Below are 22,747 nucleotides of genomic sequence, written 5' to 3'. Positions count from 1 at the left end.
CTTAATGAAAAGTTGAAAAAATAGAAAAATAACTCTTATATACCCTTCACCTGGCTTCAGCAATTGCTTACATTTTGCTCATTTGTTTTCCCATTAATGAATTAATGAATTAGTTAATTTTTCTCTTTTCCCTTCCTTTACTTTTTCCTCCCTTCTCTCTCTTTTCTCTCAGAATCATTTGAAAGTTGGAAACATTTGACCCTTTATGATTAAATATTTCAGGCCTTTTTTTTTCTATTTTAATTTTATTTTATTGTTTAAAGTATTACACATAGTAGTATATATATCTCCTTTTTTCCCCCCATTGACCTTCCCCCAGCCTCCCCTACCCCCTGTCACATGCCCTCATCCCACTCCCCCCAGTGTCTTGTGTCCATTGGTTGTGCTTATGTGCATGCATACAAGTCCTTTGGTTGATCTCTCCCCCCGCCCCTTCCTATCACTCCCCAGCCTTCCCGCTGTAATTTGACAGTCTGTTCAGTGCTTTACTGCCTCTGTGTCCATCTTTTTGTTCATCAGGTTATAATGTTCTTTATTTTCGATAAATGAGTGAGATCATGTGGTATTTTTCTTTCATTGCCTGGCTTATTTCACTTAGCATTATGCTCTCCAGTTCCATCCATGCTGCTGCAAATGGTAAGAATTCCTTCTTTTTTATAGCAGCGTAGTATTCCATTGTGTAGATGTACCATAGATTTCTGATCCACTCATCTGCTGATGGGCACTTAGGCTGTTTCCAAATCTTAGCTATGGTGAATTGTGCTGCTATGAACATAGGGGTGCATATATCCTTTGTGATTGGTGTTTCTGGTTTCTTGGGATATATTCCTAGAAGTGGGATTACTGGGTCAAATGGGAGTTCCATTTTTAGTTTTTTGAGGAAACTCCATACTGTTCCTTTATGATTAAATATTTCAGGTCTTTTTTTTTTAATAAGAAGGACATTTTCTTTCCTAACTACAGAATAATGATCAAAATCAGAAAATTTAATGTTGACACAAAACTAATTTAATCTATCATCTATATTTAGAATTTGTTAGTTGTCCCAATAATGTCCTTTATAGCTATATCTGTATGTATTTGTTGTATGTATTTATGTTTGTGTGTATGTATGTATATGATTGTGTGTATGTTCGCATGTGTGTTTGTGTGTATGTGTATGGGTGTATGTGTGTGGTGTGTGCAGTTCATTCTAAGGATAACTCTGTGTGTGTGTATTTTTCGCCCAAGATCCAATGTAGGATCAAAATTGCATTTAGTTGTTATTTGTCTATCCTTTATTTGAGAATATTCCTTACGTGTGTGTATATACATATGCATATATATATATATACATGCATGTATCTTAGTGTATACACACATATCCTTCATGAACTTGACACTTTTTAAGAATATAGAGCAATTCTGTTGCAGAATGCTCTCAAATTTGAATTAGTCTGATTTTAATTCATGATTGGATCCAGGTTTAAGATTATTGTGTCTTACAATTTTGAAAGGAACTGGGATATTTCATCACTGTAGGCTTTTAGAATGACAATGAGAACTTGATGCTGTACGGATTGGTGTGTGGAGGGAGGTGGGTGCAAGAAAATGGACATGAGCGAGATTCTGAGGGTGCTCACCTATACCGAGTAAGTAACTATGTCCCCAAAGAGTAACCCTCTTAGGGAGCTGTCCCGCTGGTAGTGCAGGCAAGTAGAGAAACAGAAAAGAAAGGTGAAGCCTCTGCATTTGTTCCTTGGTCAGAAACCCGGTGTGCGCAGCGACGTAGATGAAACATCCGAAGCATGGTCCCCGCCTCGGCAGCTCAGAGTCACTTGGTACCAGGACACACGAACAGGCATTCGCTCCTGTGGCAACAGAGGGACCATCTCCACACAAGGTGGGAGATGCAAAGCGTAGCCCGCCTCCACATGCTGGTCTTTTTAATTCGTTCTGAGAATTAGTGGACACATGAACAGTTTTTTTCAGTCTCGATATGGTCAGTGTCTCTCATCATTGAAAATATTAGACAAGTGACTTCGGAAGCAGACTGGTAGGAAGGGCAGTGCTATTGCTGGGACACAACAGAGAGAAATGAAGTGACGGGAAGGGAATGCTTTTGGTTTCATGCACAACATTATTGGCGGTGTTGGGCGTGCTAACATTGGGAAATGACAAGAAAGAGTTACTCCTTTTCCCTAAGTGTCAGGGTCTACTGTGGGAAGTCTGACTGAGTGAGTTACTGCTCAGCCTAAAATTAAAGTCCTGCTTTTGTGTCTGGCATATGAACCATTAGGTCACATTTCTTCTCACTGATGGATCCATGTTTTAATGAATTGAAAAAAGAATCCCCAGTGGCTCTTTTTGTGTGAAGAAAACAAGATAAATATTAGGTAGGAAAGGTCAATCTGGTTTCCAATATTGTGGGGAGTTCATTATGATGGGTTCTGATAAATTATACTGTGTATTTCTTTCCGATAAGAGAAGGTCACATTGTGCTCTTGGGTGGACATCAGGACAAACATATTTAATAAAGTTGCGGTGTCTGGGAGATGAACACTTGCAGTGTTTTTGAATCCCTTATATTTATACAGTGACAGCCACTTTCCTCTGGCTGAGCTGATCACTCACGGTCTCTCTCCTGCAGTCCCAAAGGCCACCCGCCCGCTCCTGAACGTGTTCTCTAGGCAAACGTGCGTTTATCTTCAGGGATGTCTACAGAAGAGAAAAATCTCAGCTGTGCTTTGGGGAAGATTTGTAACGGGCTAGGTGCACGAAATTCATGCATGGAGTGGGAGGTGTCCCTCAGCCCAGCCTGCACGCTCTCCAATCTGGGACCCATCAAGGGATGTCCAACTGCCCGTTTAGGCCCAATGGCCTGGTCACCCCCAACTGCCCTCCCCTGCAGGCCTGGTCACCCCCAACTGCCCTCCCCTGCTGGCCCGGTGTGGTAAGAATAATTTTTATATTGTATTTGCAACTTTAATATCTACTGACACACATGATTATTTCTCGTTGATCTTCACCATGGGAGGGACGTATTTAACTTAGCAACGTTAAAAGTGGTATAGTTTCACGGTCCGTTTTTTGTTGTTGAGATGCCTTTGGTTTAGCACCATCTGAGTTCTCTTTGTGAGGATGTTTTTGCTGAGGAGCAAAGGCCTTTTAGGTCTGGGCACTAAAGGGGCGTGCCGAGTGTCAGTTATGGTACTGACAATGCCCTCTGGATTTTGGTATGGTGTTTTCTGCTGGAACCACTTTTGCCCTCTGCCTCCCATCAACACTTTTCCAAAAGCGTTCTTGCTGATGGTTTAGCATCATCTTTGGGTTTATGTCTCAGGCAGCCAGGAGGTCAGATCTTCGTGCTGGCTCTTCCACTGCTCTGTGATCGTGGGCAGGTTGCAGAGCTCTTGGGAATGGATCATCCCCAATTCCATTTTCAACCCTTGGTTAAGGAAACGAGAGAGTGGAAATTTGCATCATGAATGGTTTTGGAGTCTCGGCCAAATTTTGAATGTCTTTGCTGTTGAGGAAACTTTTACTTTAAAATTGTATTCTGTTACTAATATGTGGCTCGTTAGTGAGTGTGGGATTTTGTATACTCCCCTTCCCCGCCGTGTACTTAGGACACTTCACAGACGTATATGTGCTTGGCTGTGTACCACTTGCCTGAAACTGCAGTCGTAATTGTAAAAAACATTACTTTGCTACTGGAAATTTGTATCATTTCAACATGAAAATGCTAATGGCTTCCTGTTTTCTTCTTTTTGAAATAGGTCTTCCAGCTAAGATAACTGCAGAAATGGCTGGTCCTCGCTACAAATGGGAATTGTAGTCGCTCCGAAATACGTCCTGGAATAATTGTGTTCCCTGGAACCAAATCTTATGAAGTGTCCAAGGTAAAATAATTCTACCACTGTCTAGAGATGACATCGTTAGAAGCACTAAGAATGCAGCAAAAGGGAGTATCCTGGAGTTGATGATTCTTTATAAAAGCCTTCCTTTGCATTTAATTTTTGGAATTTGGGGAATTCTAGTTTTTTAAATTTTAGTTCTCATCTTTGAAATTATTTCAGTTTGAAAAGCAGTGTTCTGGCTTTCAGTGGGGTATGATGTGCGATTTTTAAGATAAACCAGTTTTGTTTTACGTTTGGAGAAAATGTTCAGTGGAGAGAATTGAAGCTGAAGAAGCACAGTAGGTGAGAGGCCAGGAGCCCTTTATTGGGGGCTGGATTATTGGATGAAACGAGGAATTGCTCAATTGTGGCCCCTCCTCCCCAGCTCTCTCCAGGAATCATGGCTTTATGAAGTCACTACTTGTTCTAGGCCCTGGGCCTTGCTGCTCCTCAGGAAGAGTCACCCACATAAGAAGGCGGAGCAGGGCTAGCTCCTGAGACCGGAATGGCTGCTCTTGAGACTTTTGATTTGGGGTTTGTTGTTAGGATCTCGCTGGGAAGACAGAGCCATTCTGAGGATGTGGGGCAGAGAGAACTGAACCCAGGGAACTGCTCACACATGTGGCAGGAGAGTCAGGGAGGTCAGTCTGCAGATAGGGGGCAGCCCCAACCTTAGCAACAGTAGGAAGCTGCTCCCATCCAGGGCTGGAGGAGCAAGGAAGGAAGTGTTTGCGCTCCTAGGGAAGGGACCTTCATCGGGAGCTGGCACATGGAGAAGAAACGGCCGGCTCCGTAGGTGCTGCCCAAGACAGAAGGCTGCTTCAGAGGTAAACTGAGTCTCAAACCAGTGAGCAATATGATACCTTTTCAATAAGATCTACTTGACTAAATTATGAGAGGGAGGGAGGAAGGGAGGGAGAGAATAAGGGAGGGAGGGAGGGAGGGAGGGAGAGAGAGAGAGAGAAGAGAGAGAGAGAGAGAGAGAGAGAGAGAGAGAGAGAGAACGCTTGGCAGAGTGGGCTCCTGTAGATGTGCCCCCCAGCCCCAAGGCTGTGTCCCCTGCAGTGCAGAATCAGGGTCCTGGTTGAGGCTCTGTGCACTGGCAGGCGGTTCCTAGACCCGTCCTTCCTTCCAGGGCTCCCTCAGGACCCTGCCCCAGGGTTACCCGGACAGAGTCCAACCCCATGAGCCATGTCTTGGTGGAGTTTGTACATCTGCATATGAAGAGTGGGTTCCTTGGACCCACGGCGGTGGATTACATTATCAGGGACCCCATGGGACCCAGGCCAGGCAGAGCCTATACCGCCGCAGTCTCTGATGCCAAGTGCCCTGACTTTTACTTGAAAAAGCTAATTAAAAAAAGAGCAAACAAAAAGCTAATCAAGTTCTGATTTCCCTATAATATAAAAAGGGGCAGGAAATTAGGGGGTGGTGTGCATTTTTTCCCCAATGGGTTTATTTTTAACTCTTGGTTTAAATGTTGTTGTGTGTTTTTTTTGTGTGTGTGTGCATTTTTTATAATTTCTTTTTATTTACTTTTCTGGGTTTGTTTTAGAATAGACCACACAACCACATTTGTGAACTGAATTGTCTTTGAACAACTGTTTTGATGAAATTAATTGAGTTTATTTATTTATTTTGTCAGGTTTATTGAGATGTATTTATCACATAACATTGTGTATGTTTGTACAACGTGTCCACTTGATGTCTGTGAGCTGCAAAATGATGCCACCGTGGCATCAGCTGCCTCCTCCGTCCCTCTCGCAGACCCTTTTATTGTGTGTGTGTGTGTGTGTGTGTGTGTGTGTGTGTGTGTGTGGTGAGGACACTGAAGACCTCCTGTTTTAGCCACATTCACCTGTATGAGACAGTGTCATTAGCTGTAATCCTCATGCTCCATATGAGATCCCAAAACTTGTTCATTTCATCACTGGAACTTTAATCCCTACATCTCGCCATTTGCCCACTCCAGCCCCTGCTCTCACCCCTCTGCTCTCTCTTTCTGTGGGTTGGTCTTTTTTAGATTCCACATATACGTGGTATCATAGCGTATTTCTCTTTCTCTGTCTGACTTATTCACTTAGCATAATGCCATCAAGGTCCATCCAAATTGAGGGCCTCAGGGCTGAACAATATTCATACATATGTACACGCTCCGTCTTCTTTATCCATTCACCTGAGATGTCCATATGAAGTTCATTTCTATTCACCTGTACTTGCCCATATTCCCACCAAACTTTGAGATTCGTTTAATAAGCTACGAGGCCAGTCTTCTAGGATTCGTAAATAGTTAACGAAACCAGGACAAAGCTCTTGGGCTGGGTGTGAACATTCTGTGGTTTCTTTCAGGTGCAGAAACCTGTGTAATTGCTAGTATTTGAATTCCCTCTCGGTGTGCAGCTTTCAAATCCTGTGATATAAAATGGTACGTGACCACCTGCTCTGTCAGGCAACCCGAGCTGCACCAGGGGGATCCATAAAGAGACTTCTCACCCAGGCATGTTGCTAACTCGGAAAACTCTTAGTAATAAAAGGTGTTTGTTGAAGATTGGGTTACTGCACAGCGCAGCTGAGCTGTGATCAGCCCTCAGCCCTCTCCCCTGCACTGTGCTTGCCACAGAGCCGGCCTCACGGGCTCGCCCTGCCCTCTGTCCTTTCTCTCTAGGATGAGAGATTCTGTGAAGGCAGTGTGGCCGCTGCACTGGCTCCTTCTGGCCTCCGTGTTGGTCGTCTGCTGTGAGCTGATGTCCGCCTCCAGCCTGCACCCCCGGGGACTCGCAGGTAGGCCCTTTAAACCTTACGTGCTGATGAGGCCAATCAAGAAAATCCTTTCAGAGTCAGAGTCCACGTTGGACCAGGTCATGGACAGGAGCTCTTGGTGGCACGCAACTCACCAGAGGGAGCGGGAAGCCCAGTGGAGTCAGGCGTTTAACGGTTCGGTGCCAGAGTGTCCTTCAGGCACCTCGGCGCTCCAGGCTCGCCTCTCTTTGCCTTTCCTGAGTACACTTCCATTTTTGTAGTGATTTCAAAAAGGAATCCAGAAAAGCAGCAGCACTTTATTACTTTTTTAGTAAGTACATGAAATTCATCTTTATTTTTCTTTTTTAAACAACTCATAAGTTTATTTATTTTAAATTAAAAAATTTTTTACTCTTTCAATTACAGTTGACACTCAAGATTATCTGAGTTTGGGGTGTACAGTATAGAGGTTAGACAGTTCAATAATTTAAGAAGTGGTCCCCGTGAGTCTAGTACCCACCTGACCCCATACACAATTATGACAACATTACTGACTGCATTTCTTATTACTTCACATTCCTGGCACTATTTCGTAATTACCAATTTGTTCTTCTTAATTCCTTCAGCTTTTTCACCCAGTCCCCCAACCCCCTTCTCTGGCAGCCAGCAAAAGATAGTTTGTTCTCTGTCTTTTATTTGGTTTTGTTTGTTTATTTTGTTCTTTAGTTTCCAAATATAAGTGAAATCATATGACATTTGTCTTTCTCTGTCCAACTTATTTCACTTAGCACAATACCCTCTAGGTCAGTGGTTGGCAAACTCATTAGTCAACAGAGCCAAATATCAACAGTACAACGATTGAAATTTCTTTTGAGAGCCAAATTTTTTAAACTTAAACTTCTTCTAACGCCACTTCTTCAAAATAGACTCGCCCAGGCCATGGTATTTTGTGGAAGAGCCACACTCAAGGGGCCAAAGAGCCGCATGTGGCTCGCAAGCTGCAGTTTGCCGACCACAGCTCTAGGTTCATCCATGTTGTCACACATTCTTTAGTTATGGCCGAGTAGCACTCCGTGTGTAAATGTACCACAGCTATCTTATCTCCTCATCTACTGGTGGGCCCTGGGCTGTCGCCATGTCTGGCTACTGTAAATGCCGCTTCGGCAGCACTTCATTTGTGTGCACGTGTCCCCGCAGCCTCATCTGAAGGCAGAACATCTTTATTATGAACTTAAAGTGTACAGGGCTCTAGCAAAGGGAGCTTCCAGATAATTCAAGGCCCTTTTCAGATGTGAGGAAAGATGATGGATGGTTGTTTTTTTTTTTTAAAAAAAGAAAGTAAAGCAAAGAACAGGACTGCCCCTTTGCAGGGGACCTAAATGGAATGTCTAAAATTGTAGAGACTCATTCTGAAAATTTCTAGTGAGACCCATGTTTATACTTTGCTTATTTCTAAAGAAAGATTAATAAGTTATGCATCTCTCTGTGTTTCTCTCTGCTTTTTCTTGTTACATATATGTTTAAAGTGATACCCACTTGGAAACGCCCTAATGAATTGCATTTTCCTGAATAACTTACATTTATCAGTAGACTCATTGCCAGACAATTAATTGTCTCTGCTTTGGTCATTTGAGGTGACAGTCCCAGGCACGTTTTGACTTCTTAGTGAAAGAGTGAAGCTTGAACCAAAATCCATGTAGGTGTCAAAACTATAAAGTCCTTCAAAAGGTCTTGAATATGGAGTTTATTAGGTATCCTTACCCTCAAACATAGCTTTCTCCTCAGTTATTGTGAGAAATGTTCACCTATCTGAATTAAAATAACAGACTCGGAGACAGAAGTATGACTAAAACGAGAGCGCATTAGTTCTCGAGAGCCGGTGTCGGTCTGGTTATACAGGCACCTTTGGGGCAGCGATCACAGCCTATTTATCCCCAAGGTGCGAGAGTCCCTCCTCCGGCTCCTCATTGGCTGAGTACTACGGGGTTAACAGTTTCCTCATGCGTCACCTAGGTCTTGCTGTCTCCCATTGGGCCATTGAAAAATGGGCGGATGCCTTTTCTAGTTGTCTCCACCTCCTCCTGTCTAGTTGAAGCGGGTGCCTGAGGTGTGGGTGTGTAGGGGAACGGGAGAGGGGGGAGTGAGGGTGGGAGGGAGGGGCAGGTGGTGGATTTCCACCATGATGCTGGCCCACATCCACAGTTCTTTGTTCTTCCATCCTTTTCCCTCCTCCCTACATTCTGTTAGCCCTGGGGAGATTCAGTAGCAGTTTCCATTAAAAGTTGACTATGCTGGAGATGGATCCCAGAGGCCTATTTCCTATAGTTATTCTTATATTTTAGGTTAAGACATACTTTTAGGCTCAAATGATTTTTAAAATCTCTCATGACTCAATTTTCATTCCTCAAGCTACAGTTTCAAGAAGACAAGAAAAGTAATGGTTGACATTTTAAGGAGTCAGCATACAGTCCCTACCATTTGGCTGCTGGAAGGCGCCCTAGCTGGTACTGTGCTGTGTATTTCCATGAGCTGCTTCTCCAGGATGGATGCTTGGTGTCGCCAGTCTTACCTGTTCAATACACATCTCTTTCCTTGGTGCTGCTGAGAGTCAGGCTGGCAAACAGGCCAATTCAGTGGGAAGGTTATCAACGGCAGGCTCCCGAATTCCCAGGAACTGGGCTCGAGAGATTGTGCTGAGAGTGACTGAAACTTGAAAGAAACAGGGGACATGGTTTTAAGTTTTATCTGTGTGGCAATCTTCGTTTCATACCATAACCCTTTGGGTTTGGAAAGGTAGAACTATAGGGACGGATACAAATGACGATTAGAATGATATACACTAGACACGTGGACTATGTAGACTATGTCTTCCATGTAAGCAAATACTCGACAGCAGTGGCGGGGAGGAGAGGGGGTGAGAAGTCAGGAAAACCTGGCAAAGTCCTGCTGAAGAAATTAAATTTCACCCCCGAATCTCTAGATGATTTTGTTTGGATGGTCATTTCATGTCCTCTGGTTTTTGTTTTTTCTTTGGCTTTTGGGGGGTTCTTCCTGCTTTCATCTTTGGAATGTAAGTCCCTCTCCTTTCCTCTTAGCAACCATCAAAGCAACCAGGACAGGTTCCTGCCTGCAGGGGCCCTGCTCTCTCACTGGCTGCGGCTGCCCGGGCCTCCTCACTGCGCTGGGCCTTCTGCTGACAGTGCACCTGCTGGGAGGGAGGGTCCCTGATCCCACTGGGAAGTCCTGCTCCCTTACACGTTTCTTAAGCTATGTCCCTGACGCCTGAATAAAGTGGTGCCAAGTGAATACTTACATTAGGCTGATTAATGTGGTCTATTTGTCACTATGTAATCAATCATGTCCTTTTCTGCTGGTGGTATAAACGCCAAGCAATATAGGCAAGTGTGGAAGGTACCCTCTTAACTCTCTTTGATAATGTTTTAGGGTTCTCCAGAGGAGACAAAAGGAGATAAAGGCATATCTCAGACACATTGTGGGGTCAGTTCCACACCCCACAATAAAGCAAATATCACAATAAAGCAAGTCACACGAGCTTTAGGTTTCCCAGTGCGTGTAAAAGTTATATATATATACATACATATACTATACTAGAGTCTGAGTGTGCAATAACACTATGTTTAAGAAAGCAGAACATATCTGACTCAAAATGGTAACCATCATCCGAGCCTTCAGTGGGTTGTAATCCTTTTGCTATTGGAGGGTGTTGCCTGGATATGGAGGAGAAAATGAGTTACCTGCAAAGCACAGTAAAGTAAAGCTCAATAAAATGAGGCTCATCTGTGTGTATGCGTGCATGTGTTTTGTATGTGTACATGTGCACACACACATGTGCACGAGTCTATGCATGTGCATACATTTGTCCATGTGCGTTTATATGCATGTTTGCATGAATGCGCATGCACGTACACACATGTGCACATGTTTACATATATGGACATATATGCACACATATATGCACACATGTATATGCATGCCTACACATTCATGGACGCATATATGTTTGCACTGCGTGTATATGTGTATGTGTGTATGAATGTGAATGTATGTGTCTCTGCATGCATGTGTGTATGTGTATATGTGTGTATGTGTACATGTGTATGTGTGCAAAGACATTGTAAGTCTGGCTCACACAACTATGGAGTCTGGGAAGTCTAATGATCTGCAGTCTGCAAGCTGAGGACCCAGGAGAGCCAGCTATGTGGTCCCAGGGCCTGGGAGCTGGGAGTTGATGGTGTAGACTCCAGTCGGAATCTGAAGGCCTGAGAGTCGGAGCACAGAGCTCCACCATCAGAGAGGTCATCCTTCTTCCACCAGGTCCTCAGCGGGTTGGATGAGGCCCAGCCACACTGGGGAGGCTCATCTGCTCACTCTCTCCACAATGCAAATGCTCATTTCTTTCAGAAACACCCGCACACACACCCGGAGATATTGTTTGAGCAGATATCTGGGCATCCCATGCCCAGTCAGGTGGACACATAAAATTAACCATCACCACTATCCTTCTAGAAGAAAGGAATGTGTATACACATGTGTGTGTATGCACATGTATGTCTCCTTGCATCCTGTTTTGTACCTTAGTTCCCCCCCCCCCCCATTTAACAATGGAGTTTGGGGATCTTTCCAGTTAGTACTTATAGATCTGTCACTCTCTGACACTGCATAGTTGTCTGCTGTGTGGATGTGCCATGAATTACTAGATCTCTCCTACGTTTGGTGGGCGTTGGGCTTGTTGCCAGACTGGTACAAACATTTATGTCCTGGCTTCAGTGAGGTCTCAGGGGTGAAGCCCTGAGTTCAGGTGCGTGGCAATGTGTTCGGAGAGCAGGTGGATTGCGGTAACAGACCAAATCCACAAAGTGGCTTAAACAAAAGAACTTGTGTTTTTCACTCTAGAGCGCGGGGCGGGGGGGGGGGGTGCCCCTGGGAGGTCCCCCGACTGCAGTGCTTTGGGAGCCCACACGGGTGGCAGCTCGCTCATTTCCCACCTGTGGCTTCCATGGTTGTCCTGAAGTGGTCTCCATTCTAGCCAGCTGGGAGGGAAAGGAGAAGGGAGGGCACACCTGGGAGTGTTAATGAGCCATTGGCCACACCTGAATGTGGGCGGATGGAACACAGCTGTGGGCGCAGGGGAAGGGGAGCGCATGGATGTTGGTGAGTATCCCGGCACCTCTGACACAGCACGCTAACCTGTTACCAGGCCAGAGTGCCTGCAAAGCTGTTGAACTTATTTATACTTCCACCAACGGTAGTACATTAAACCCTCAATTTTGCAGACCTCACTTTAACAGACTTTGGATTTAATGGACAAAATTTCTGGTCTGTAGGTCATGTGTGAAAATTAATACCCTGTTAATTTTAAAATGCTTTTAATCAAGATTTGCATATAATTAAATTAGCAGGGTTTTTTGTTTTTAATTCACTGTTATTTTTAACACACTTTAGCAAATAGGCCATATGTTGGAAAAAACTTATAATTTCACCGACATAAATAAATATTACATATCTACAACTATATCTGCATATTTAAATCCAAGAGTCACCACTTGTAAACAATGTTCAGTGAATGATTAGCACGTGAGTACACCACATCACGTGCATGGTAATTGGTTCTGTTGTCATATTGCGTGACTTTGCAGCAGTTTTAACGCGTGCTAGCTGATGTTACCACATGTGCTAAGCCCCAGGGAGTGCATTCGTTTACTCGCAGTGATTGGTGAGTGCACAAATTTAATAGAACTATTCAGTATAAATTTAAAACGACTGTAATGCATGTAGAAAACTTTTGTGAAATTAAACTTTTCATACATACTTCATTTAATTACACAAACATGTCAACATAAGTAAAAACAGGTAAACTAGTTTATTAATTTTTTAACATGTGCATTTGGCAAACCTACTTTATTACATAACGGACTTTCATATTTAATGGACACCCCTACCCCGAATTAGCCCATTACATCGAGGTTTTCCTGCACTACAATGCCGGTCCCACCATCAGCTCTGGATGCTGTCATGTTTAATTTTTGTATTTTTTTGCCAATATAGTAGTGTTTGATTTGTACTATTATTATTTGTTTTTTACTGAAAATTTCTTTAATGTGCTGGTGAACTGTTTGTTCTTCTTTGAGCTATTTATCCTGTATTCATTTTTTCTCTTGGCTCTATCCATTGTTTACTTATCATCTGGCCAAAGCTCTGTACATGGAGGACAGTAGAGCACCTTGACCATCCCTTCCTGTGCTTCCTGCCCCTCCTCCCACCACTGCATTCCTGGGAGGCTGCCTGTGTGTGTGAGTGTGTGTGTGTGCGTGTGTGTGTGAGTGTGTGTGTGTGTGCATGTGTGCGTGTGTGTGTGAGTGTGTGTGATGGGAGAGAGTTAGGGGTGCTATAAATTTCCCCGAATGACCTTCAGGAGAAGAAGGTCGTGACGCTTGCAGTGGCCAGGTGGTTTTCTTCCTAGTGTAGCGCTCAGCTGCTGGGAAGCTCAAGCGCCAGAATCCATGGGAAGCCGTGTACCAAGACGCTGAGAAACTCAGATTTTGACTTGACCGTGGTCGTCTCCAAGGGAGCAGGACAGCGGGAGCCAGCTGCAGAGTAGTTACCTGTGGAAGCTGGCGTGTGAGTGTGCAGAGGGCCTCACACTGTCCCAGGGCTTTGTGGTCATGCTGGTCAATTGAAGGAGCAGTGGCCCAGGAACCCTAGGTGGAGGCTTGTTGGAATCTTGGATTAGACCAGGGGTCCTCAAACTTTTTAAACAGGGGGCCAGTTCACTGTCCCTCAGACCGTTGGAGGGCCGGACTATAGTTTAAAAAAACTATGAACAAATTCCTATGCACACTGCACATATCTTATTTTGAAGTAAAGAAACAAAACGGCAAAAACACCCGCATGTGGCCCGTGGGCCGTAGTTTGAGGACGCCTGGTCTAGAGGAATGGCTTGTTGATGGTTGTGCATAAACGAGATATTTACAACCCACCCCCTGAGACAGAGAGAAGGGAAGAAGGGGGGTTCCCCCTCAGCGTGAGGAGATGGAGGTTAGGTATGGATTGGTTTCATTCTAGGTCAAGCATTAAAAGGCAAAACCAAAGCAAAGCCTGCCGAGTTTCACAGGTGGGGTGTGGGAATCGTTCTTTAAGGTAAATGGCATTGATAAACTTGCCCAGGAGTCCAGAGGTGGTATTTGTAAGGAGTGGGAAAACACAGTAGTCTCTGTTGTTTTTAAAATTCTACCAGACATATGACTGGTTTGGAGACCACATGGACTTCTTAGCCTCAAACTATCGATAAGGTGAAGGGGCCAGCTGGCAGGTTAATTTCTTTTAAAGGAAGCCAGAGCTAACTCATTTCCTCAACTAGCAATTTGCCCTTTATTCCTTTCCTCCCTTTCTTTTCCCTGTAACCAGAGTATTTCCCCGCAAGAGGGCAGCAAACATAAGCAAGTGAAAAGATGCTGGCAATTTCAGAACCTTGAGCCACGTGGAATCAGTCGGTTAGGGATCTATCTGTGTGAAAACTTCACTTGACGTAGACCTGATGAGTTTTGGACATGATGCACCCCACATCCCTGAGATCTATCCCTAGGAACACTGGCACTTCAAAATCTTTCAGTCCCTCCTCTCCCCCCACTCCCCCCAGAACAGAATCGAAGCTACTTTTCTGATGTGGCTGAGAGAGCTGGGGACTTGGGTGCTCTGGTTTACAAGTTCCTTTCAGTAGTTCCGCTTCCCAGGAGCCTTCATGTGACTTGGTCTGGCATGCTTCAATTCCACCAAATGCCCTGGTGCCTCGCTACTATTTAGTATAATCCATTTTGGGGTAAAGTCTCCCATTTAATATATTCTATTCAGGTGTAAAGGCCCTGTAAAACGGGAGACACTTGGGAATGAGGCAGTAAATGGAATCAGGCAGTGGACCTCAAGAAACAAACATAATCCTGCTTCTGCACATCCTGCTGTGTGTCCTTGTCTAGGCCACTCAACCTCTCTGAACCTGCTTCATCTGTAAAAACGATCTCTCTATGTGCTCTGCCTTCTGCTTTTGATAGAGGCTCTGTTTCTGTGCAGGTTCTGTACTGTTTAAATTCATGGACACTTAGGTTTTATATTTTCTCTATTATAAATGATAATGCAAAATATGAATGCTGTGTTGGTGTGTTTTGGTGCACTGTGTTATTTTGAACAGGATAAATTATTTGTAAAGTGGTTTTGCCTCAAACTTCAGGGCCATGTTTCTGTCCCATCTAATGGCTGAAATTTTGTAGGAATCTTGTAGATACTTTTGATTGGAATGATTATTTTAGCCCTAATTTTCCATAAGAAACTTCTATTTCTTTCAAAGACAACAATTGGGTGGGGAACATAACTTCTACTATAGGTTTGTGTGAGGCTTAAATGTGATGTGCTATTTGTGAAAACTTCAAATAATAAAGCTGCATGTGTAAGCTGCTATTTTACTTAGCAGACTAAAATGAATTGTACTGTTACAGATGGTTTTGAAAAATTATCTGCCTGCATTGACTGATTTCTGGCAGCAGGGGGCGGGCAAGGCTTGGAAGAGCTAAACCACAAGGGCCCTGGTGTATTGCAGGGTTGTCTGGAAGGAACCTGGGCACCACACATGTAATTTTAAGTGTTCTATTACCAATTAAAAAGGAAAAGGAAAGAGGTGAAGCTAATCTCACTAATATATTTTATTTATCCTAATCCAAAATATTCCAGCACTTGGCACTAGGCCCATGCAGCTGGAGGCTGCAACACCAGCTAACAATTGGGTTTTAGCATTACTTTCTGAAAGACTAGAACGAGTTATTTGATTGGCCAATCATAGGGCACAATGTCTTATATCCCTTCATTTTACTTCTTTTTTTATGTTGTGTTTAGTTTTTTAAAACTAAATGACAACTAACACATTTAGGGAAAGTGCAGGTAAGTGGAGTTTGTGGTAATGTTTCCTAATGAACTGCCCATGCGATCATTTTTTTGCAAGAAGGTATTTTTAGAGAGAAATGGCAAAATAGCTTGAAATAGTGTGTGTAATCTCCGTGTTTAACAAGAAGGGAAAGGAAAGAGTATCCGAGGTATTAATACTCGGCCTCTCAGCTCAGCTGCAAGTTCAAGGCCCGGTGCTGTGGCAAGGCCGGGGTGCGGCACATCGGACAGTGAGCTGCGCTGTGGCTTTCCCCCGGGAAGGAAGGGAAGGAAGGAGGTTTCCCGGCAGGAGTGCTGAGCCCCAGTTACTGCCTGAGCCTGAGCCTGAGCCGGAGCCTGAGCCTGAGCCGGAGCCGGAGCCGGAGCCTGAGCCGGAGCCGGAGCCGGAGCCGGAGCCGGAGCCGTCCTGCAAGCCCATGTGCCTCCGCCCTCCCTGAGTGAGAGCAGGCCTTGGAGAGAGTTCTGGGCAGTTAGGAAAAGATGCCCTTCCCCTTGAGAAGAGCATTCCTCTTTCTTCTCTCAAGCCATGAACTTCCACTCCCGTAAGCAAAGCCTACAGTTTGGGCTTTAAAAAGCCATGGCCAGCCCGGCCGGTGTGGCTCTGGTTGAGCATCAACCTATGAACCAAGAGGTCATGGTTCGATTCCTGGTCGGGGCACATGCCTGGGTTGTGGGCTCAATTCCCAGGGCGGGGGGCATGTAGGAGGCAGCCAATCCATGATTCTGTCTCATCTTTGATGTTTCTATATCTCTCTCCCTCTCCATTCCTCTCTCTGAAATCAATAAAATATATTAAAAAAAAAAGCCATGGCCAACATCACATCTGAAGGTCAGCGTGGTACAAGGAAACCAAACCTCTGTCCCACGCCAGGGAAGTAAACTCATAGGCAAAATGATGCAGGAGGGGTCGTGGGGCAGGAAGAGCAATGAGGTTTGGTGTTGTCTTAGGTGTTATCTGGATGCTTACAATATTTCAGCCCATATGGTGGTCTCAGAACAGCACCCTGCAAATTCTTCTCCTTCTTCCTTCTTCCTTCTTCCTTCTTCCTTCTTCCTTCTTCCTTCTTCCTTCTTCCTTCTTCCTTCTTCTTCTTCCTTCTTCTTCCTTCTTTCTTCTTCTTCTTCTTCCTCCTCCTCCTCCTCCATTATTATTATTATTACTAGAGACCTGGTGCATGAAATTCGTGCATGGGGGGTTGTCTCTCACCCCAGCCTGCACCCTCTCCAATCTGGGACCCCTCCCCTCGGGTGATGTCCGACTGTGGGATTGGGCCTAAACCGGCAGTCGGACATCCCTCTCACAATCCAGGACTGCTGGCTCCCAACCGCTCACCTGCCTGCCTGCCTGATTGCCCCTAACCGCTTCTGCCTGCCAGCCTGATCACCCCCTAACCACTCCTCTGCCAGCCTGATTGCCCCAACTGCCCTCCCCTGCCTGCCCTGATTGCCCTAACTGCCCTCCCCTGCAGGACTGGTTGCCCCCAACTGCCCTCTCCTGCTGGCCTGGTCAACCCTAACTGCCCTCCTCTGCTGGCATGATCGCCCACAACTGCCTTCCCCTGCTGGCCATCTTGTGACCACATGGGGGCGGCCATCTTATGTGAGGGTGTGATGGTCAATTTGCATATTACCTCTTTATTATATAGGATTCCTCACCCAAAGAAATTTCTCCATTAATTTTTAGAGAGAGTGGAAGGGAGAGAGAAAGACATCAATTGGTTGCCTCCTGCATGAGCTGCAACCAGGTTCCCGGCTGGGGAAGAGCCTGTAATCGAGGTACGTGCCCTTGACAGGAACTGAACATGGGACTCTTTGGTCCACAGGCCGATGCTCTATCCACTGAGCCAAACCAGCTAGGACTGGAAATATTATTATTGAAGGGGCACTCAAAAACCGAGTTATAAGGATTAAATGATTGTGCGAAGACTATGCACAAGTTAAAAACAACCCCTCCGAATGCTGTGTGCCATCATACTTATGTTTTAGGGGCTGTCTGCAATCAGATAAGCACTAGAACCAAGTTAAACTGGGCTGGGAGGGCTCAAGGGTGGTGGGCCTCTCCAGCTGGGCTCACTCTTCCATCTCTCACCTGCTGTGGAGAGAGTCCTAGGACCCCAGAGCTGGCAAGGGGACAGTAGAGAACATAGTTGCAGGAAAAAGAATATGAGCATGAAATGAAATGAGTGGATCCAGTGTTGTCAGGAGCTGCTCACTTCTCTGTAGTTTGTCCCTCACTTTGCACAGCAACCTGCAAAAGGTCTGGCCCTTAACACAGTAAGCAGGGCTGGGGGTCTTGGACAACTTGAACTTGGTCGGGAATGGAGCACAAGGTTAAGATTTGTGTCTTCTCCCCCTAAATCAAACACAGGTATAGACTTCATTATTTGGAAAACATTTGCAAGGGATGGTGGGAGTCATTTCTTTCAAGAGGAGTTTTTTTTTAAAAATACGTTTTTATTGATTTCAGAGAGGAAAGAAGAGGGAGAGAGAGCTAGAAACATCAATGATGAGAGAGAATCATTGATGGACTGCCTCCTGCATGCCCCACACTGGGAATGGAACCTGCAACCCAGGCATGTGCTCTGACTGGGAATTGAACCCGTGACCTACTGGTTCATAGGTCGATGCTCAACCACTGAGCCACACTGGCCGGGCTCAGAGGAGCTTTGAAGCCTGGTTGGATTTGAGTCAGAGAAGTTGCTATTTTCTCGCAGGTGTCCTGCAGACCAGGGGCGGGCAGTGACTCCTAACTGGGGATTTTGCATGTGTTTGACCTGTTGCTGGTCAGTCACTTCCGATAGGGAGCAATAACCATATGTAAAGTGACAGAGCCAATTAACCATTTTTCTAGTGTGTGTACCTTTAGGGCACCGTGTAGAAATCTGAATTACCCTGACTACTTCAGCATTTAGGTCTCCTGATGTGTGAGTGTGTGTGTGTGTGTGTGTGTGAGTGTGTGTGTGTGTGTGTGTGTGTGTGTGTTGTGTGTGTGAGTGTGTGTGTGTGTGTGTGTGTTTGTGTTTGTGAGTGTGTGTGTGTGTGAGTGTGTGTGTATGTGTGTGTTTGTGTGTGATGTGTGTATGTGTGTGTGTTTGTGTGTGAGTGTGTGTGTGTGTGTGTGTGAGTGTGTGTGTTGTGTGTGTGAGTGTGTGTGTGTGTGTGTGTGAGTGTGTGTGAGTCTTTTCCTGAAGAAAAGATCAGTCTGTGCCTCTTGAACCTGTGTCCCGCGAGCCTGGCGTTTGACTCCGCGTCCTGCATGGTGGAACTGGACTGTTTCCTAAGTGGCTGAAACCACAATTAGAACCCTATTAATTTTAGAATTTGTGATGATCCTGTGATGATAGGGCTGACATTTACCCATGTGCTGTCTGTGAAAAGAGACTTGCTTTGCAAATAGACAGTGTAAACATGTTTGCCTGGGACCTGTTTAAGTTATCTTAAAAAACTGTCAAGTGCCTTAGAAGCATTTATTTAACATGAAATTAAAATGCTTGTGCCTTTGTCTGTGAAGTCCTATCTGTGTGAGCTAGTGAATAACAAAATTATTTAAGCTCTCTGGGCGCCACCCCAGTCTGTTTATCCTGGAAACTGGTGTAACAACATCCCCTATTGGTGTAAAAACATCTGAAAGTGTTTTTGTGAGGTTAAAATGAAATAGTTTATATGAAGTGTTTGGTGTTATGTTTGGGACTTAATACATTGATTTTAATTAATTAACTAATTCAAAATTTTATCTTTATTATTAAAAGTATTACAAATGCTCTCTTTCCTCCCATTGACTCCCCCACTCCCACTCCCACCCCCTCTCCAGGCCCTCACCACAGTATTGTCTGTGTGCATGGGTTATGCTTATATGCATATGACTTCTTTGGTTAATCTCTTCCTGCCCCCACCTTCCCTCTGAAATACATCTGTCTGTTGCATGCTTCAATGTCTCTGGTTCTATTTTCTTAGCTTGTTTTGTTCATTAGATTCCAAAAATAAGTGAGATCAGGTGATACTTGTTTTTCTCTGTCTAGCTTATTTCACTTAGCATTGTACTCTCCAGGTCCCTCTATGCTGAGTCTATGCTGTCTCAAAGGGTAAGAGATCCCTCTTTTCTACAGCTGCATAGTATTTCATTGTGTAGATGTACCACAGCTTTTTTTTCCACTCATCTACTGATGAGCACTTGGGCTGTTTCCAGATCTTAGCTATTGTGAATTGTGTTTCTGTGAACACAGGGGTGGGTATATTCTTTCTGATTGGTATTTCAGGGTTCTTAGGATATATTCCTAGAAGGCTGGGCTGAGGGACACCCCCACTCCCCCGTGCACGAATTTCATGCACCGGGCCTCTAGTTGTAGTATAACTTGATATCTAGTATTGTGAACCCTCCAACTTTGTTTTTCTTTCTCAAGTTTGCTGTGGCTCTTCGGGGTCTTTAATGGTTCTATATAACTTTTTTGAGTATTTGTTCTATATTTGTGAAATATGACATTGGTATTTTAATCAGGATTGCATTGAATTTATAGATTGCTTTGGGTAGCATGGACATTTTAATGATGGTAATTCTACCAATCCATGAACATGGTATATTCTTCCACTTGTTTATATCTTTTTTTCAACATCCTGTAGTTTTGTGGGTATAGGTATTTTACCTCCTTGGTTAAATTTATTTCTAAGTATCTTAATTTTTTCGTTGCAATGGTAACTGGGATTGTTTTTAGTTTCTTTTTCTGAGATATCATTATCATCATTGGTGTATAAAAATACCATCAATTTCTGGGTGTAATTTTGTATCCTGATACATTGCCAAATTCATTATCTCTAGTAGTGTTTTGGTAGAGTCCTTAGGGTTTTCTTTGTACAATATAATGTCATCTGCAAATAAGGAAAAGTTTACTTCCTCCTTTCCAATTTGGATGCCTTTTATGTGTTTTTTTCTTGTCTGATTGCTGTGACTAAGACTTCCAGTACTATGTTCAATAAGAATGGTGAAAGTGGACATCCCTGTCTTGTTCCTGTTCTTAGGGGGAATGCTTTTAGTTTTTGCCCATTGAGTATGATGTTGGCTGTAGGTTTATCATATAGGGCCTTTATTATGTTGAGATATGAGCCCTCTAGTCCCCACTTGCTGAGAGTTTTTATCAAAAATGGGTGTTGTGCCTGGCTGGCGTAGCTCAGTGGTTGAGCATTGACCTATGAACCAGGAGGTCACAGTTCGATTCTCGGTCAGGGCACATGCCTAGGTTACAGGCTTGATCCCTAGTATGGGGGGTGCAGGAGACAGCCGATCAATGATTCTTTTTCATCATTGATGTTTCTATCTCACTCTCACTCCCCCTTCCTCTCTGAAATAAATAAAAATATATTTTAAAAAAATGAATGCTTTTTCTGCATCTATTGATATGATCATGTTATTTTTGGCTTTCAATTTGTTTATGTGATGTATCACATTTATTGATTTGTGAATATTATACCAGCCTTGCATCCTTGGTATAAATCCCACTTGTTCATGGTGTATGATCTTTTTAATATATTGCTGGATATTTTGTTGATGATTTTAGCATCTATGTTCTTAAGTGATATCTGTAATTATCTTTCTTTGTAGTGTCTTTATCTGGTTTTGGGCTTAGGGTAATGCTCATGAAAAGAGGTTGGAAGTGTTCCTTGGAATAATATGAGGAGGATAGGTTTTAGTTCTCTTTGAATGTTTGGTAAAAGACCTCTGTGAAGCCATCTGGTCAGGGTTTTTTTTTTTTTTTTTTTGTTTGTTTGTTTGTTTTATACTGCTTCAATTTCATCAGTTGTTATTGGCCTATTCAGGTTTTCTGATTCTTCCTGATTCAGTTTTGGGAGATGGTATTTTTCAAGGAGTTTGTCCATTTCATCTACATTGTCCAGCTTGTTGTTCATAGTATTTTCTTACAATCCTTTGTATATATCTGGTGATAGTTATTACTTCACCTCGTTTGTTTCTTTTTTTTTTTTTTTTTTAAATATATATATTTTATTGATTTTTTACGGAGAGGAAGGGAGAGGGATAGAGAGTTAGAAACATCGATGAGAGAGAAACATCGATCAGCTGCCTCCTGCACACCCCCCACCGGGGATGTGCCCGCAACCAAGGTACATGCCCTTGACCGGGATCGAACCCGGGACCCTTGAGTCCGCAGGCCGACGCTCTATCCACTGAGCCAAACGGGTCAGGGCGTTTGTTTCTTATTTTATTTATTTGGTTCCTCTCTTTTTGTTTCTTGATGAGTATAGCTGAATGTTCACCAATCTTGTTTATCTTTTCAAAGAACCAGCTCTTGGATTCATTCATTTTTTTATTGTTTTTTGAATAGTCTCTATGTCATTTATTTCCACTTTGATCTTTTTAAAAAATGTATTTTTATTGATTTCAGAGAGGAAGGGAGAGGGAGAGAAAGGTAGAAACATCAATGATGAGAGAGAGTCATTGATTGGCTGCCTACTGCACGCCTCACCCTGGGGATTGAGTCCTGACTGGGAATTGAACTGAGACCTCCTGTTTCACAGGTTGATGCTCAACCACTGAGTCACGCCTGCTGGGCTCCACTCTGATCTTTATTATTATTTCCTTCCTCCTACTTACTTAGGGTTTTTCTTGTTCTTTTTCTAATTCTTTTAGGTATAGTAATAGTTTATTAGAGCTTTTTTTTTTTATTTCTTGACGTAGGCCTGTAATGCTATGAACTTCCCTCTCGGGATTGATTTTGCTGTGTCACATAGATTTTGGGTTGTGTGTGTTCATTTTCATTCATTTCCAGGAAGTTTTTGCTTTCTTTCTTGATTTCATTAGTAACCCATTCATTGTTTAATAACATGCTATCTAGCCTCCATGTGTTTGAATGTTTTTGTGTGGTTTTATTGTAATCAATACCTAGTTTCATGCCATTGTGATCCAAATAGATGCTTGATATGCTCCATGTTCAACCCTCTTGAACTTGTAGAATCTTATTTTGTGTCCTAACATGTCTATTTTTGAGAAGGTCCCGTGTGCACTTATGAAGAATGTATATTCTGCAGCTTTGGGGTGAAATGTACTGTAAATGCCAATTAAATCCATCTGTTCTAGTGTGTTGTTTAAGGTCTCTATTTCCTTGTTTATTTTTTGTCTGGAAGATCTATCCAGTGATGTCAGTGGGGTGATAAATTTTCCTATGACGGTATTG

General features: G+C 43.7%; 1 protein-coding gene across 2 annotated transcripts in view; it reads left to right on the top strand.

Annotated features, from left to right (window-relative positions):
• The first annotated feature begins 3,825 nt into the window (after window positions 1-3,825).
• The window catches only part of TAFA4 (TAFA chemokine like family member 4), a 110,838-nt gene continuing 91,916 nt past the window's right edge, over window positions 3,826-22,747 (top strand). For both annotated transcript variants that reach the window (XM_028129177.2, XM_028129178.2), the window contains exons 1-2: window positions 3,826-3,881; window positions 6,544-6,659. In XM_028129177.2, the coding sequence (XP_027984978.2) occupies window positions 3,868-3,881; window positions 6,544-6,659 (130 nt within the window). In that variant the 5' untranslated portion in view covers window positions 3,826-3,867. The remainder of the gene's footprint in view (window positions 3,882-6,543; window positions 6,660-22,747) is intronic.

Source organism: Eptesicus fuscus, chromosome 18, assembly GCF_027574615.1.
Source record: "Eptesicus fuscus isolate TK198812 chromosome 18, DD_ASM_mEF_20220401, whole genome shotgun sequence".
NCBI classification, from domain to species: domain Eukaryota; kingdom Metazoa; phylum Chordata; class Mammalia; order Chiroptera; family Vespertilionidae; genus Eptesicus; species Eptesicus fuscus.
Note: the sequence above shows the minus strand (reverse complement) of the source record. Positions and strands in the feature narration are given on the sequence as shown.